The sequence below is a fragment of the Brachyhypopomus gauderio genome, chromosome 18, assembly GCF_052324685.1.
Source record: "Brachyhypopomus gauderio isolate BG-103 chromosome 18, BGAUD_0.2, whole genome shotgun sequence".
In the NCBI taxonomy this organism is placed as follows: domain Eukaryota; kingdom Metazoa; phylum Chordata; class Actinopteri; order Gymnotiformes; family Hypopomidae; genus Brachyhypopomus; species Brachyhypopomus gauderio.
The window spans coordinates 20,259,836-20,276,446 of record NC_135228.1 but is presented as its reverse complement, the minus strand read 5'-3'; the positions used below and the strand labels follow the sequence as shown (position 1 = coordinate 20,276,446).

The 16,611-nt window shown below is 42.6% G+C and overlaps 3 protein-coding genes across 5 annotated transcripts; 2 read left to right on the top strand and 1 right to left on the bottom strand.

The window, feature by feature from the left end:
* The first annotated feature begins 3,279 nt into the window (after positions 1-3,279).
* On the top strand, positions 3,280-6,349 carry pou5f3 (POU domain, class 5, transcription factor 3). Its single transcript, XM_076979933.1, has 5 exons — positions 3,280-4,393; positions 4,483-4,594; positions 4,680-4,810; positions 4,989-5,153; positions 5,235-6,349. The coding sequence occupies exons 1-5, from the start codon at positions 3,641-3,643 to the stop codon at positions 5,493-5,495; spliced, it is 1,422 nt and encodes a 473-aa protein (XP_076836048.1). The 5' UTR covers positions 3,280-3,640; the 3' UTR covers positions 5,496-6,349.
* A 442-nt stretch (positions 6,350-6,791) lies between these two features.
* fut7 (fucosyltransferase 7 (alpha (1,3) fucosyltransferase)) lies at positions 6,792-10,631 on the bottom strand. Its single transcript, XM_076979934.1, has 2 exons — positions 10,245-10,631; positions 6,792-7,906 (listed from the first exon to the last, which is right to left on the bottom strand). Exon 2 carries the CDS (start codon positions 7,902-7,904, stop codon positions 6,825-6,827), a length of 1,080 nt encoding a protein of 359 aa, XP_076836049.1. The 5' UTR covers positions 7,905-7,906; positions 10,245-10,631; the 3' UTR covers positions 6,792-6,824.
* Positions 10,632-10,800: 169 nt separating this feature from the next.
* clic3 (chloride intracellular channel 3) lies at positions 10,801-16,585 on the top strand. 3 transcript variants are annotated; one of them, XM_076979937.1, is made up of 6 exons: positions 10,801-10,823; positions 14,905-15,014; positions 15,148-15,273; positions 15,413-15,519; positions 15,632-15,807; positions 16,034-16,585. In XM_076979937.1, the coding sequence occupies exons 2-6, from the start codon at positions 14,959-14,961 to the stop codon at positions 16,196-16,198; spliced, it is 630 nt and encodes a 209-aa protein (XP_076836052.1). In that variant the 5' UTR covers positions 10,801-10,823; positions 14,905-14,958; the 3' UTR covers positions 16,199-16,585. The 3 variants fall into 3 exon arrangements, with proteins under 3 accessions (XP_076836052.1, XP_076836051.1, XP_076836050.1); XM_076979936.1 differs by lacking the exon at positions 10,801-10,823 and adding an exon at positions 12,921-13,039; XM_076979935.1 differs by lacking the exon at positions 10,801-10,823 and adding an exon at positions 14,030-14,410.
* The last annotated feature ends 26 nt before the right edge of the window (positions 16,586-16,611 follow it).

Sequence of the window (16,611 nt, the reverse complement as noted above, 5' to 3'; positions counted from 1 at the left end):
CCAAGTAATCAGCACGCAACAGAACCAAAGGGACCTCCCCCCTCAGCAGAGCCGCTCTGGGCCTCCTTAGGTGTGTCTCGGAGGCAGCGTGTCATCAGGGGGGCCGTTAAGGGCCATTGTCCGCGTGAATGGTGAGGAAGGCGACCATAGGCCGTCCGAGGGAGATGTGTGTGGAGACAGGGAGCAGTCATCAGCAGGGTGTCAAAGCTATCAAAAGGCCATCGGACCGGTCAAATCAGAAGGACAGAGCAGATCGGAGAGATTGTGGTGCCAGTCACTGTACAGACAGGACCTGATCGGGCTTAGCCGTGTATGTTCAGACCCTACATACTGAATAAAATGGGAATGGCACATGACCAGAAGTCAAACTGAATAAACGAATGTTTCAACTTGATACTACACAAATGTGCAGGGCAGTGTGAAAGCACTTTGCATGGAACTAAAGGCAACAACTCAGTTGAATGAATACAATGGACTTTTTAATCTTTAGGGTAAAAGATTTTTTTTCTGGTCAAGCCTACACTTAAAAATATTAGTTAATCCGTATCACACACAAAATAAAGAAAGCATTTAAATGTATTTGATAATCACACACCCCTAAAGGAATGCTGATCCAGGAAATGTTGGCTCAAAGCTACAGTCATAAAGGCTATAAAACTAAGAACTAATTCCATTTTAAACAAGGCTCCTTCATCCTTTAAAGGCAAATGGAATTAGGGTTTTGTGCCCCTCCTATCTGGAATGTAGCCTAAAGTTCAAATGTTTGTGTTTGTGTTGATACTGGGACTGAAAGCTATAGGAGTCACATTTAACATTTGTGTTACCAAGTCATTGTTTATTAACAGTGGATTTGACACGTCTCTGATCAGAGACTGGTAAACCAGAATGAGATTAGAAAAAATATCACTCACTTTTTCTACAGGTTTTATGCATGCAAAATGGCAGAGAAGCTCTTCTGTTGGTGAAACGTTGTGCTATTTATTACATTTATTACAAATTCTTGTAGCAGTAATACAACCGAGAGTTACAATAGATCAACACAGTCAGGTCCTTTATTAGAGAAACTCGCATTTATCATGACTCCTTATGAGTTCTGCTTAAGGTTGTACATATAGGATTCAGTAATGGTAAGTAAAATTACAGCTTGTGTGTGTTCTGTTTTGTCTTTATGAATTCAGGTTGGACATCCTAAAAGTGTGATGCCAACATTTTGACAATACCTGACATAAAAAAGGGAAACATATTTATGGCCTGAAATGTACCATAAATGTTTCCTGCTTCGCTTCTGTTAGTGAATTACAGGGTGGGTGTTTGTGGTTTTTTTAATGACAAAACCAGTTACTATAAACACCCAAAACGTTATTTCATTAATTTCAGTCATAGATATATCTGTTTTAGAAAAAACCCGTATTTTCCCCACATAAGTCATACTGAAGCCATCTGGGTGTTTCTGAGTCTAATCCTCAGCACCCCCCCCCTCCCCACCGAGCCACACCCCCTCCCCCCCACCCCCCCAGCGGCCTTGTGGAGCTCCACTTACTCAACTTTCCCCTCCGATCTCTGCGCTTTGCATGACAATCCCCCTCCCAAGTCCATGGCCCAGCACAAACCCTGGAGTGGAGGTTTGATGTCTTTTAAGCCTTTGAGCGGCATTCGAGGGCTCCAGGGTGCCTGTCCCGCAGCTCTCTGGGCAGGGGGAGATGGAAACAGAACTGGTCGCCTTTAGCTCTTGGCCTGCTGAAGTGTGTTTGGAAGCAGGGGGTAGATTGTTGTAGTTTGGGGGGAGAAAAGGGGGTAGCGGTTTGTGTGAATGATCTGGCTGGGTGGTGAAGTATTAAAAGGATTATAAGTGGGGAAATGTAATAAGGTGGTGTTTAATCTCCATAAATGCACACACTGCTCCTCCATCTTTAATAAAAATCTACACACAACAGTGTCTTATTTAAGTGGAGATTGCGTATGCTGAAAACAGTCGTTGAAGGACACTGAAACTCCGGCTGGTGTTTGTTTCAGTGTAAAGGGGTGGGGGCGGAATCAAAGGGCAGCGTCTTATTGTCCGAGCCTGAAAAGGGGCTAATGGCCGGCCATCGCAACTCTGGATCACCACGCTGCGGGGTGGCCCCGGGCCCTGGTGCACAATAACTACCCCCAACCTTCCTGCGGTGCGTCTTCCTGCCACAATCTGTACCGAACTGGTGGGTAGGTGGTGCACAACTGTATCGAAGTGACTGTCCACTTTCACAATGAAAACCGGTTTCCAAAAACAAAACAAGATCAAGTAAAAAAAAAAAAACCAGGCTCAACTTTTACAAATGCGGTATGCACCACAGAAAAGGCACATTACTTTAATATATATACTACAACTTGTGTTTATAGCTGCTTTATTCGATTAAAAAACACCGGGGATGACTCACTTAAGTATTTTTGTGTGGAAAAGGTGTTTTCTATAGAGGCTTTAGCACACAAAAAAAAAACAGTTGTAATGTCTTGGTAGCACCAGAGGAAGAAAGCATAACGTTGTTTCAAGATGTGTTGGCATATTTCAGTGCGAGACGCGACACTTGAGATCTAAATCTGATCAGCGGTCAGACAAACGTTTCACGTTTAATTGCTCTTCAGAGTACTGTGGTTTCTTTCAGACAAAGGTTGGCCAGTAAAACATATAACCTATAACATTTATATTATATAAAATAAAAAAAAACAGCAGCAGCTTCAATGGCGCATCTAACACTTTACTGTTCAGTAGAAGGGGAATTTAAAATTTTAAAGTTCTACATAAAAGCGTAGCCTACACTAATAATGAATTTATAACAAAAAATATTTTGCTTTAAGCCTGTCGACTATGAAAAGAAAACACGCACAAATCTTTGAGTACACTATAACCAGTCATATCACGTTAACGTTGTTCTTTTCCTGTGATATGCGGAATTTTAATATCAAGGACAAGTCATTAAGAACAAATTATTGAAACAAAGTAATGTGTCAAGCATGTTAAATACGTTTACTGTCAGCAACGCTGTTTTGCATTATAAATACAGTACATTGATTTACACGTTGCATCACGAGCTCATGGCGAGCTCATTGTTAAGCGTGAACTTTGAAAGACAGAGAGTGATGACTGATATATCACACATGTTTATGTTGACTCGTGTGGTTCATATAACTTTAGTTGATATAACAAATGTATGCATGTCCCACCCCGTTCTTACTTATAGGACGAAATCAAGTTCATTCACAAATTCACGATCAGCTGAGCCCTATTGTGCGTGGTGGCCAATGGGAGAGAAGATCACCAGTTCTCCAGCCTCCAACGTGAGGTGATTAGGGGAACCTGCGGAGATACTGCCCTCCAAACTCCAGTGTGTCTGTTGGACGTGGTGTTGTGATATACGGGAGGATCTTATCTGATGGCCATTTTACACCTAGACGACGGCAGTTCACGTTTGGCTCAGGTGGAGAGATAACTGGACCTCTCTGCTCAAGACCTTCATCGGCACACTACTTTACTTATTTTTGCAGGGAGCACCGACTGCTTATTTTTCTTTTAGAAGTTTTACTATTATGGACCTACTTAACGCCGTGGCTTGATAGCAGCGAGTTCTGAGCGTTTCGGTTCTGAGTTGTAGGGGTTTTATTTGGGATGATGTCTGAGCGACCTCAGAGCCCCATGGCGGACTGCAGCAGCAGGTCGTACGAGGTCACCAGGACCATGTACGCTCCAGTTCAGGCCCCGGAGGGCATGAACGGTGTTTCTCTGCAGTTTCCTCAAACCATGCTTCAGGATCCCGGTCTGGTACTCGGCAAAACATCCTTTAACGGCGTCAATCAAGCTCCGACACAGTCGTTTTTTCCGTTTTCAGCCGGAGATTTTAGACCCAATGATGCGCAGGTGGGCGACTTCTCCCAGCCGAAGCACTGGTATCATTTTATGGCGCCTGAATATACCGGACAAGTGGCCGGAACCACCGGAACAACCGCAGCCGCCCAGCCGGCCAACATCAGCCCTCCGATCGCCCAGACCAGGGAACAGATCAAGATAACCCAGATCAAAACCGAAAAAGACGTGAACGACGAATACGGCAGCACGGAGACCAAGGTCCAGCCTCAGTTCCCCAACCCACCCATGACCACCGGTGTGTACTACGCCGCCCCATGGAACCCGTCGTTTTGGCCCGGCCTGGCCCACATCTCCGCTCCGACTAATATCTCTCAAGCTCCCCCGACCCCCTCCGCGTCTTCACCCTCGCTGTCTCCATCCCCACCCGGGACCGGGTTCAGTGGCCCGGGCTTCTACAACGGAGCATCTGCGCAACCTCCACCCGCCACCCCTGCGCAGAACACCACCCGGAGCAGCGGCTCGTCCAGTGGCGGGTGTAGCGATTCAGAAGAAGAGGTTTGGGTTTTAATTTCCCCACGGTGCGCATCCATTACATTTGTGTGATTGATCTGTTGGGTTTTATGTTTATTAATTATGTTTTTAAGGAGAACTTGACCACGGAAGAACTGGAGCAGTTTGCCAAAGAGTTGAAGCACAAACGCATCACTCTTGGGTTCACGCAGGCGGACGTGGGTCTGGCCCTCGGGAACCTGTACGGTGAGTGTGTGCGCTGACGGCGCAATATTGGGCACGGAGACATTCAACGTGTGACTGCAACGTGTTTTTCTTTCTTTATGTGCAGGGAAAATGTTCAGTCAGACCACCATCTGTCGCTTCGAAGCCTTGCAGCTTAGTTTTAAGAATATGTGCAAACTGAAGCCATTACTTCAGAAATGGCTGAATGAAGCGGAGACCTCAGACAACCCCCAAGATGTGAGTAGGCCCTAACGTACTCGTTCACTGGCCTCGTTTCCCCACTAGGGGGCGCTTTATTCATTGTTTTTTTTTGTTTGTTTTGTTTTTTTCTCGTTAAATGTGTTGAGTAAAAACAAACAACAAAACCAATGCAGTTTGTGACTTGCTCTCACAGTCTTCTTAATTTTTTTTGCAGATGTACAAAGTCGAGCGGGTTTTTGTTGACACCAGGAAACGGAAGAGAAGAACTAGTTTGGAGGGTTCTGTGCGGACCGCTCTTGAATCATATTTTCTTAAATGTCCCAAACCCAACACCCTGGAAATAACACACATTTCCGATGACCTTGGCTTGGAAAGAGATGTAAGTGAACCACTAAGTAATTAATTTCTGAAGATGTTGGCTGTGGTTCCGTTTGTGACTGTGGCTCCTGCGTTTTCTCAGGTGGTCCGTGTGTGGTTCTGTAACCGGAGACAGAAGGGCAAACGTCTGGCTCTACCTTTTGATGAAGAGAGTGCGGAGTCTCAATACTATGAACAAAGCCCCACGCCACCCCCACACGTGGGTACACAGCTCTCTGGACAGGCCTATCCAGGGGGCGCTCATCCCGGGGCTGTCCCAAGCCTGTACATACAACAACTTCACCGACCAGATGTCTTCAAACAGGCCCTGCACCCTGGTCTCGTGGGGCACCTTCCCAGCTAAACGAGACGTGTTACCTTTCTTTGCTCCTAGTCCAACACCAACAAATGGAGTTATGCTTGATCGTTTGATCTGAAGAGTATTCAAGTTTGTAGAGCTAAGCCAAACTATGGATAAGGTGGGGTTGTGGTTTTTTTGTGTTTTGGTTTTTTTTAGATTATCTTTAAATGATGCTGCTTTCAAACATGCAATGACCTCGTGAAATCTCATTAAGCAATCAGGGACACATACATGCAATATCTGCTTGATTTATAACTCATGAGTCAAGTCTTGTTTGAAATACATTTGCACACAAATCATGGTTTTATTTGAAAGCATGATTTACTTTTAAAATTTGTTTTTAAAAACTTGGTTTTAAGTGTTGTGTACCCTTTCATCAATGAACATACTCAGTATTTTTGGAAGTTATATGCAGTCTCCACAATAATTTGAACTCTTTATTTGTTCCATGAAATTGGCTGCTAACTTAAAAAATATATATTGCTTAGTGTTGTCCATGTTTTGACATTGGTGCCTTTTAACTGTTGCATTACCAGTGCCTGGTTAGGTTTTTTTTTTATGTGATGTGGGCTTTGAAAGTGCATCAAACACTGCTCTTTCCCACTACTGAATCATTGCTGCATTTGCAAAATGTATTTACCCTTTAGTCTTTTGTGTTGCTCTGCCTTCTACCAGAGCTCCTCCATATTTGTGCCTTAATTCATTACTATATCATCTTTCATGCAACATTATAAATGAAGCTCATCCTGATAATTTATTGAAATATTCCTGTGCAAATCTTCTGGTGGTTGACAGGTACCTAATTTGAATGCTGGCGATTATGAATTTTTACTGTCTGGTACTATATTGTTGTCCTTAGAGTATATTAAAGACCAAGAAAAACCCTTGGTGTCTTGTCTGCAATTTTGTTACTTTATGAATTAGTGGGATAAGAATTTTCAGGAAACGGATGTCTGGCCAAGACTGATGCAGACTGCGTATGAAGGATGTTTAAAAAAAAAATCATTTTTTAAAAATTTCCCATGATATGTTGAACAGTATTTCAAATTGCTGGCCATTTTGCATCCTGTGGAGTCAAACAACTGGTAAGCTTATTTTTTCCTTCTCTCACTGGTTTTGGGTTGCACAAATGTCAGCAAACTGTTTCCTTTTCTACAGAGAATATTGCCTAATTATACAAGAAACTTTCCTAATGTTTTTGGGAAGTGTTGCATGTCATTTTTTTGACTGAAGTTTGAGTGTAATGCAGTAATGTGCTGATCTGACGTTTACATCACAATCTAATGAATACTCAGAGAATCGAAAAATTAAAATCTTTTAATGTGCTTTCTTTTATTTGTTAAACTCACTTGGCCACACTCTCGGTTCCTGGTATATGTGTAAAGGTAGTTTATCATAAACCACACAGATATTACAGAGCCGTTCTCTCCAGTCTGTATAAAGTTTGATTTTGCTGTTCTGATGCCACAGAAAATACGACATGTAGCGTTCGGCATCTCCTGCTAGTTCTGCTAGGAATCTGCCCAGATCCGCTGTGGATGTGAAGTCATCCACATGGATGAACGAGTGTGGCGGGGCCACCGCTTCGTAATGACTGCGCGGGGGCCCCAGAACTACGGGCACCGTCCCCGCCAGGAATGCGTTACGCCAAAGCTTCTCTGTGATGTAGTGCGGAGACACCGAGTTCTCAAAGGCCAGGTAAAAATAGCAGCGGGAGATCGTGCTCAGCAGCGCACCTCGGCCCAGTGGCCTCTTTGCGGCTCTGCCGTACACCCTCACCGCGATGGTCCGCTTCAGCTGTTGGTACGCCGAGCTCCTCTTGTGCCGCTGCTTGTAGTTGCTGACCACCCAGCAGGCCAGGTCAGTCTTGTTTGTTGAGAGGACGGTAGGCACCTCCTCCCCGTCTTCCTCCTTGGGCACGGATTTCCCATAAGGCACCGTGATGTCTGCAGCAGGGTGGTATGACATTGTCAGGTTGAAGATGCCCGCGTACTGACTCAAATTGCCACAGTTTTCTGGGGCTTCCAGGGACAGCCAGACCCATCTCTGAGAGTCTGGCCGAGGGAGATGTAGAGGCAACGCCTGGGTTCGTGTCTTCAGCTCGTGGTGATGAAACACCACTATGTCCGCGCCAGAGTAGAACGTGTGGTTATCTACCAGGCGGCAGCCAGAGATACCATAACTCTCCAGACAAACGTCCCCTTCCAGGCTGTACCGAACGCCAAAAGGCCAGTACCACAGCAGAATGGTTAGGTTCACTGCACTGTGGTTGCCGTAATAAAAAATATTTCCATTGATCTGAAAATGAAATATCCACTTCACAAAAATGCCAGATAGAACAAGGGGCAGCAGGAACAGTTTCTTTTTCTGCCAGAGCCTTGGTTGTAGGACGGACCTCAGATGGTCTTTCATTTCTGGGGAGAGGGGATTGCATTATAACTGGGCATTAGCTCGCATTTGCTTAAAAATAGAGTGCTTTGTCATTTGGTGTGAGGTTCATTTAGTTCAAGAATAACATAGCGGTCTTGTCAGTGTCATTATTGTCATTTACTTCCTGTGATACCAACACTGAGTGCAACCATTTAGGCACTGAGAGGTTGCAGTGTAGCACAGACGCTTTCCAAAGAAACGGGAGGTTTTCAGACGGAGATCCTTCATCGGTTTCTACTAAACAGATTACAATCCCTACACTGTAGGGACCCCATGGAAGAATCTATCCAACTGTTATTTTCTGTTTCATTTCTTCAAGTCCTCAAAGACATGGACTACTGCACACACAGTCGTAAGGCCACTTTCTTTTAGATGTTAAGTTAAATTAGAAAACAGTTCAATTTCCATTCAGTTCAATTCTGGTTTAAATATCACCTTCTAATATAAATCTACAGACTTTCATTCTTATTTCCAGCACAACCTTTCACATTCCAAGGCCTGCAAAAACCCACAGCTAAAAATGAATGAATGTTCAATTTATATAGCACGTTTGAAGGAACCCAAGGTCACTTTACACTAAAAAACAGGCACAAGTGCACATGACCATTCACATACACCTGCAAGAAGCATCAGCCAATCACACAGCGTGATCTCTTGATGCAATGAAACAGGTGCAGGAAGGGGGAGAGAGGACCCACCCAGGACACACTCATCCACCACTGGACATACAGACACAGGGAGTGGAGGGAGGACACACCCAGGACACACTCATCCACCACTGGACATACAGACACAGGGAGGGGAGAGAGGACACACCCAGGACACACTCATCCACCACTGGACATACAGACACAGGGAGTGGAGGGAGGACACACCCAGGACACACTCATCCACCACTGGACATACAGACACAGGGAGGGGAGAGAGGACACACTCATCCACCACTGGACATACAGACACGGGGAGGGGAGAGAGGACACACCCAGGACACACTCATCCACCACTGGACATACAGACACAGGGAGGGGAGAGAGGACACACCCAGGACACACTCATCCACCACTGGACATACAGACACAGGGAGTGGAGGGAGGACACACCCAGGACACACTCATCCACCACTGGACATACAGACACAGGGAGGGGAGAGAGGACACACCCAGGACACACTCATCCACCACTGGACATACAGACACAGGGAGGGGATAGAGGACACACCCAGGACAGGGTACCATCCACCACTGGACATACAGACACAGGGAGCGGAGAGAGGACACACCCAGGACACACTCATCCACCACTGGACATACAGACACAGGGAGGGGATAGAGGACACACCCAGGACAGGGTACCATCCACCACTGGACATACAGACACAGGGAGCGGAGAGAGGACACACCCAGGACACACTCATCCACCACTGGACATACAGACACAGGGAGGGGAGGGAGGACACACCCAGGACAGAGCACCATCCACCACTGGACACAGACACACACATGAATGCACAGACACTCAGGCAACTGGTTATTTTTATTGCAAATGAAGAGACAGTCACACATACACGACTCATACAGATGAAGCAAAACAAAGACATATAGATAGATGCAATAGATGACCAGTGAAACAACACTTGTGGTACCATAGCCTGCCTGTGTTCCAGCCGAGCTACATAACACTTGTACAGGCACTAACACAGCTAGCATGAAATAAGTGTTAAGGTTATCACCGTTCCTACTAAAGCATTACTGAACGAATGATCTACCTTATATCTTGCAAGAGATGTAATTATTATTAAACACTGGAGAAACCAAGAGAAGACTTTCTGATTGTTTCATTGAACACCTTCTGATCATCAGAATTAAGCATGTGTCATTTCAAGTAACAAGGTACTTTAATGCTAATGGAAAGTTGTGATGTGTCTGTCTGCATAGCCAGTTGTGGCTAAAATTAAAGAAAGCTTAATGAAAAGAAAGGATCTGTTTTCTCAGAACGTAAGAACCACGTGGAATGAATGTGATGATTTAAACATCTACATTTTCTAACATAAATTGGTTTCACCTCCTAGAACTTTGAAGTATTTAGCTTGTTCAGATGATGAAGGATCTCTGTGTGAACCAACCTCCTTGTCTGAAGACCTTGTGTACTACCATGCAACTGTTCTATACCAAACCTTTTTTGTTAACTAGTGTTCAAAAGAAAAATGTATTTAAAATGCTCTAACGGCGCGAGCCGACACCAAAGGACGACTTCAGGAAGGTGAGATTAACACAGGGCTTCCTGCACTGATTCTACAGAAGTCAGAGCTACAGCGGTGCTTACCTGAGACATCCGTGTAGGACACGCCAGTGAGATGCAGATGCTGGTGTGGACCGGTGTGGTTACACAACAGGAAGGTCAAGAGAGTTTAAGGTTCTGCTGATCTCTCATATAACAGGGTAGCAGCGATGAAGTGATATGCCAGTATTTCCTGTTGTTAGACTTTCTTTTCTTGATCTTCGGTCTACGCCCTTTCTCAGTTTCCCAAAAATGTTGAGACCTCAACAAGAGTTCCAACTTTTAAAAGATAATGAACAGTAATGATGTGGGGTCGGTGAATGTGATGTTGTATGTTGTAAACTGAGCTCTGAGCAGAATGTCACTCTTTTGGGTCCCTGTCTGGTATGTAATTAGTTGGTGGTGGTCTCTGTTGTCTTTGTATGGGTGGTTGGGGTGTGTGTGGTCTAAGCAGAAGTGACAGGCTTTGCAATACCTATTTAGCAACACTTTCTGTGTCCATACTACTAGTCATCTTGTGAAATTATGTCCATAAAGTTATAAGATGTGGGTTGGAAGAGAATTTGCTATATTTTTGGGTCGCAGGAAGGCAGAGAGAAGGAATGAATGAAGCATTTGTAGTCGGTCTGTATTTATATCAATTTATTTCTTAAAGTTTAACAAATTGTGCAAGTTACTGTTTTGCAGTCTAATGAGTGTAATGTAACAAGAAAGTATTGAAAATAATTTAACCAAAATAAACTTATATCTTTGCACATTTAAATTTTAATTTAAATTGCATTAGTTTCTTCAGCAGTCACACAGACTCACTTATTTGTTTTAGGATATTGTATGGTTTTAGTTATGAGTGTGTGTGTGTGTGTGTGTGTGTGTGTGTGTGTGTGTGTGTGTGTGTGTGTGTGTGTGTGGGTATGGGTGTGCATGGAAAATATGTTGTTGGGTCGAAAATACAGTGATTCATTTCTGTCATCCAATCTCCTATTTTGTGTCTGAAAATTGCTTTACCCACTTGACAGCAGAACAGTTGCCCATATAACCTGTGAACACACCACCTCAGTGCCCTGTTGAATATTGTGGACGTGTGTGTGTGTGTGTGTGTGTGTGTGTGTGTGTGTGTGTGTGTGTGTGTGTGTGTGTGTATGTGTATGTATGTATATGTATATATATATATATATATATATATATATATATATATATATATATATATATATATATATATATATATATATATATATTAGTGCTGTCAATTCCAGGTGCCGCGATTAAAAGTCCTCACCAGGATTTTGCTCAAGCTTGCTAGATTTCCTAATTAGCAATCCAGGTAAAATTAGTGGAATCAACACAATCCAGGAAGCCTGAGCAAAATCCTGGTGAGGACTTTTAATCGCGGCACCTGGAATTGACAGCACTAATATATATATATATATATATGGCAGAATAGTGTCAATACCAAAATCCACAAACATACTTTATTATTTATTATTTGTACATGGGCCTAGCTGAAATGCTGGTCCTAGTCATCAGCACTTCTACAGTATTATGGGATGGTTTTGGTACTTTATTCATGTACATGATTAAGTTAGCTGGAATGGATGGAAATTGGATGAAAATTATCATCCAATGAGAGCATTGACTTTATCTGGCATTCTCAGATCAGTGGCATTCCCAGTGTGATAAGATACAAATCTGAAGTTTAATTTGTAAACCTAATAATTTATTCGGATTCAGTCATTTAAGTCTCATTTTAATTTATTAGTTAATTTAGTTAGTTAAATAGATATATAATAAATCCCAAAATATTTCTTCATATGCAGTGCTTCCACAATGTCCTACACTTTACTACCCTTGTGTTACTTTTGTGAAAAATACACTGACCCCTAGTGTTGCAATGAAGCAATGTTTCACCACAGGGATACACACTTTCACCACAAATGATGTGTATTGTTATTCTCCAGACACGGTGCTTGCTACTCTGCCCAAATAATAATATTTTTCTGTTGCCAGAGTCATTTAAATAATGTTTATGCCTTCCATTGGAAGTGTCAGAACAGAATCATGAGAGTTGTGGCTTGCTCCTGTCATTGTGATCATTTGGTGGTGTTGGTCTTGATGTTCAGATCAAATTGAACCATATTTGTTTGGCTCATGCAAATAGTGACATGGACACTGTCAATAACAAAAAGTGAGATCTTTCCAGCACCAAACAGGAAGCAGCAAAGCGTGTACATGGACATCTCTGATGGTTAGATGAGACGTGAGACATGGACGAGACACTGGGGAGGGTAGATGAGACAAGAGACATGAAGGATACTCTAGGGAGGGTAGATGAGATAATAATAATAATAAATAATAATAATAATAAAAAGACCCAAAACGTATAGATCTACTTAAAGACAGGACTGGCTATAACTTATGTACACATAAACATACAAATACAGTGAAATAGAATGACTAAAGAATTTAAATCACCATTATTTCATTTCAGTAAGGAGAGAGTCAAGAGGAAAGCGAGGAAGCAACCAATGAACATTAATATTAAAATCAATATGAATCTATACATTGTATCCGTGTATGGACATATATTTAGGCAAATAAATACTTAATTACCTAAGTAGCATTAAAAAAGTCCTATTCCGGATTATGGAAGAATGGAGGAATAGGAAATGAATGACGTGGCAACAAGAAACTGCTGCCTTCGTGTTCTGTGTTTAACGGTTACAGGAGTCGGAGGAGTTGGGAGAACTGAACAGTGAGGTTTCTGTCTTCCTACAGCAGCTGTGAGAGGAAACGGCAGGTGACATCTGCCACGAGTCTTTCCACTTCCTGTGACACACTGAGAGGTGCCACTTCCTTCTCAGTTCCTTATTTCAGTGTAGCGCACAGCGTGCACAGTGGTTTATTAATGTATGAATCCGGTCATGTTTAGACATTAATTTGTTAGGAAAACACGTTAAGCAAATATTAGTTTACAAAAATATTCTGACTTTTTCTGACGTAGCTCTCAAGTCTCATTCATTGGCTGTGAGACACATATTTGGAACAGATTTCACTTAGGTCTCATGTTCAGAAGTAATGTTTAAAAGTAAGAAGAAATAATGTCTCAAGAGTCAACTTCAGCTAAACTCAATGCAGTTCTTCTTGATGTTATATTTATACAATATAACACCAAATTCCAAAACATCATAGATAAGACAGATAATAATATTAATCAGAAATTTGTATGGAAATCATGTTTAGCTGCAAACATCATATGATCAAATGTACCTAATTGAACTTGGTGATGATCCATGCATATGCCATGCTCAGCTCAGAACTCAAGGCAGAGTATCTTTGGATTGATTGATTGATTAATTTCTTTATTGAAAGTATTGAAACATGCTTTGCTTCAGGCATATACAATATGCTGGAACGTTGCCTCATGAATATTCCAAAATTATGTCTTGCAAAGGGATGATATTTGGGCTGTATTTTTGCTTTAATTCATATCAGGTTACACTGAATACTGAAAAGTGTCATGTAGCATAATGCTAACACAAAAGCTTTCAACCACAGTTTACAACAGACATTTTATATGTGTATTATTATATATATGTGATTATGGCCTTCCTCTGTGTCGTGAGTTCGTGAGTGACGTTTTTATATCATTTCATATTGGGTAGGTCTACAGTCCTCCCCACCAGGACAGACCCACTTCAGTCACACAGACGTGTAATAACGGGACCATAGCCATGTTCTTCCGTGGATAGTGGGGACATATCAGACTGAGACAATAGAAAAGTACTGATGAGGTTTTGGGCACGTCGGTGATTACAGCAGGAGAGAAGAAACAGGTTGAACTAGTTGGTTCAGTGGGCAGATATTCTAAATGCTCGAGACTGATGGGGTGTGGTAGAAGACACAGCTAAGAGGCACAGAGAAAGGAGAGTGAAAACCGAGGCTGGAAAATTGAACTGGAGATTTGAAGAGAAGAATCCTCGTAACCGTTTGAATGAGCATTTAATTGGATCTTAACCTTAAAGGACTAACCTGGAAGACACCAGAGTATTAGATACAGCTGGATTCCCCACATCTGTTGGGTACAGTGATGTTAAAAAGGCTCCTGGCTTGGCTAGTGAATGAGCTTGACGTTTGACATCTGAAAGACCAAAGAGGAGGTAGAGAGGAGGACTTGTGAGATGGCGGAGGCACCAAAAATTGAACTTTTTATCAAGGTCAGAGGTTAACACGTTGTTTATTTTTTATATTTGCCGCAGTGCTGTCTAAAAAAATTATTACTTCCTGTTGTTTCTGGGTAAGGGTGTTGTATTGAGAAAAATATAAATGAAATGTTTTATATTGAGAATCAATTGCAATCATGCGATGCTGTGAAAGACTCCTTGTAGAAATATGAAGGTATGACGTTTGCTTTGGTTGAAGACTGCTGCTTGGTCTGTGCTGTGTTTTGGCCTTTGGTGGACATGCTTGCACTTCCTGATAAACCTGTGATGGAATCATTGTGATAATCAACAACAATTGTCTAAAGGTCACCATGCTCTGTGAAAAACAGAAAGTTAGGAAGATACAATCTCCTCATACCGGTCATGCACAAGTCAGAATGAAAGAAACAAACTGTATCAGGAGGGCACGGATAAGTCTATAATAACTGACAGAGTGGCTCTCTAAAAGCAGGGGCTGATTTTAAGACATCACACCGTGTTTCCCACAGGCGAGTGATGATGGAGAAGGGGTTGGCAACTGCCCGTTCTGCCAACGCCTGTTTATGATTCTCTGGCTGAAGGGAGTCAACTTCACTCTCACTACTGTGGACATGAAGAGGTGAGGGAGATTGAAGTAATGACTACTCGAGGGTTAAAACATGGGGTTCTTTGCACACCTAACAATATAATCATACAAAAGTAACATTGCTGTGCGTCCTAACATTATGCTTTGGTTGAATTGCTTTTTGCAGAGCTCCAGAAGTTCTGAAGGACCTCGCACCAGGTTCTCAGCCCCCATTCCTCATCTATAATGGAGAAGTACGCACTGACACTAACAAGATAGAGGAGTTTCTGGAGGAGACCTTGGCACCCCCACAGTGAGTGCTACCATTGACAACTGTGTACCATTAACCAAGAATACAAAAAGCAAAGAACTATAGTCACGGTCCAGGCCTGAAGCACTTGAACCCTGCCTTCAAAAACTAACGACTACATGGCACACATTTGTCATAACAGATACCCCAAACTGTGCTGTCGCTACAAGGAGTCAAACCGTGCTGGAGACGACATCTTCCACAAATTCTCAGCGTACATCAAGAACCCCAACCCCGGCCTCAACGACAGTGAGAACCGTTCTCACACAGAGCATGCGCGTTGTGCATGTTGTACTTTTTCGCCTTGTTCAAACGTAGCTGCCCTCTCATGCCAGCAATTCTGAACTGTGTATATTTTCAGTGCTGGAAAAGAAATTCCTAAGGAGTCTGATGAAGCTGGATCAGTACTTGCTTACTCCTCTTCAGTATGAGCTGGAGCAGAAACCCGACGCGGCCCAGTCCACCCGACACTACCTGGACGGAGACTCCCTCACGCTCGCCGACTGCAATCTTCTCCCCAAGCTACATATTGTCAAGGTTCTCAAATGCACTGTCTGACACCCTCTGTCATTGTTCAACTATTACAGATAATGCAGTGGTTGTGATTATGTTGCAGTTATTTAAACCATATAAATTTTTTATTCAGGGCAACCAGTTTACCAAGTAATTGTAAGAACAGACATCCATGTCTACATTTATTGTAGATCTTATCTGTTGTGTTTACATGCTGTCAACTGCCTCTATCTCTCTCTCTCTCTCTCAGGTTGTATGTAGGAAATATCGTGAATTTGAGATCCCTGCAGCACTCACTGGACTGACTAAGTACCTTGAGAAATCCTACCAGCGGGACGAGTTTCGCTACACATGCCCTAACGATGTGGAGATTCTGCTGGCCTATCACTCAGTGGCCAAATATCTCAACAAGTAGAACTAGGTTGAGAATAGGAGGACATGGGTGGGGTTTGGGTATGGAATTTTTTTCTGAAAGCTTTAAGGAAAAAAAATGCATACTTAAATCTGTCCTTGGATTTAAAATATATCTGGGGAATGTAGGTGGAGGCTGTTGAATGTACAATTTAGGCTCTGAGTATTGTGAATATCACCTGCCTGTTTTGTTTTGTGCCACCAGTCATATTTACACATTATTGTTCAACTTTGTTACATCTCCATAAATACAAATATTTTGCTTAAATATAATCATGTGTAAGTAGAGCATAACACAACGCCTGAAATTATACATTTTCATCGTGACATTGTATCTTATTAACCAGTGCAACAACTTACGCTACAAATAAATAAAATGTATTTGCAATTATGTCACTTTATAAACGCCTTACTCGT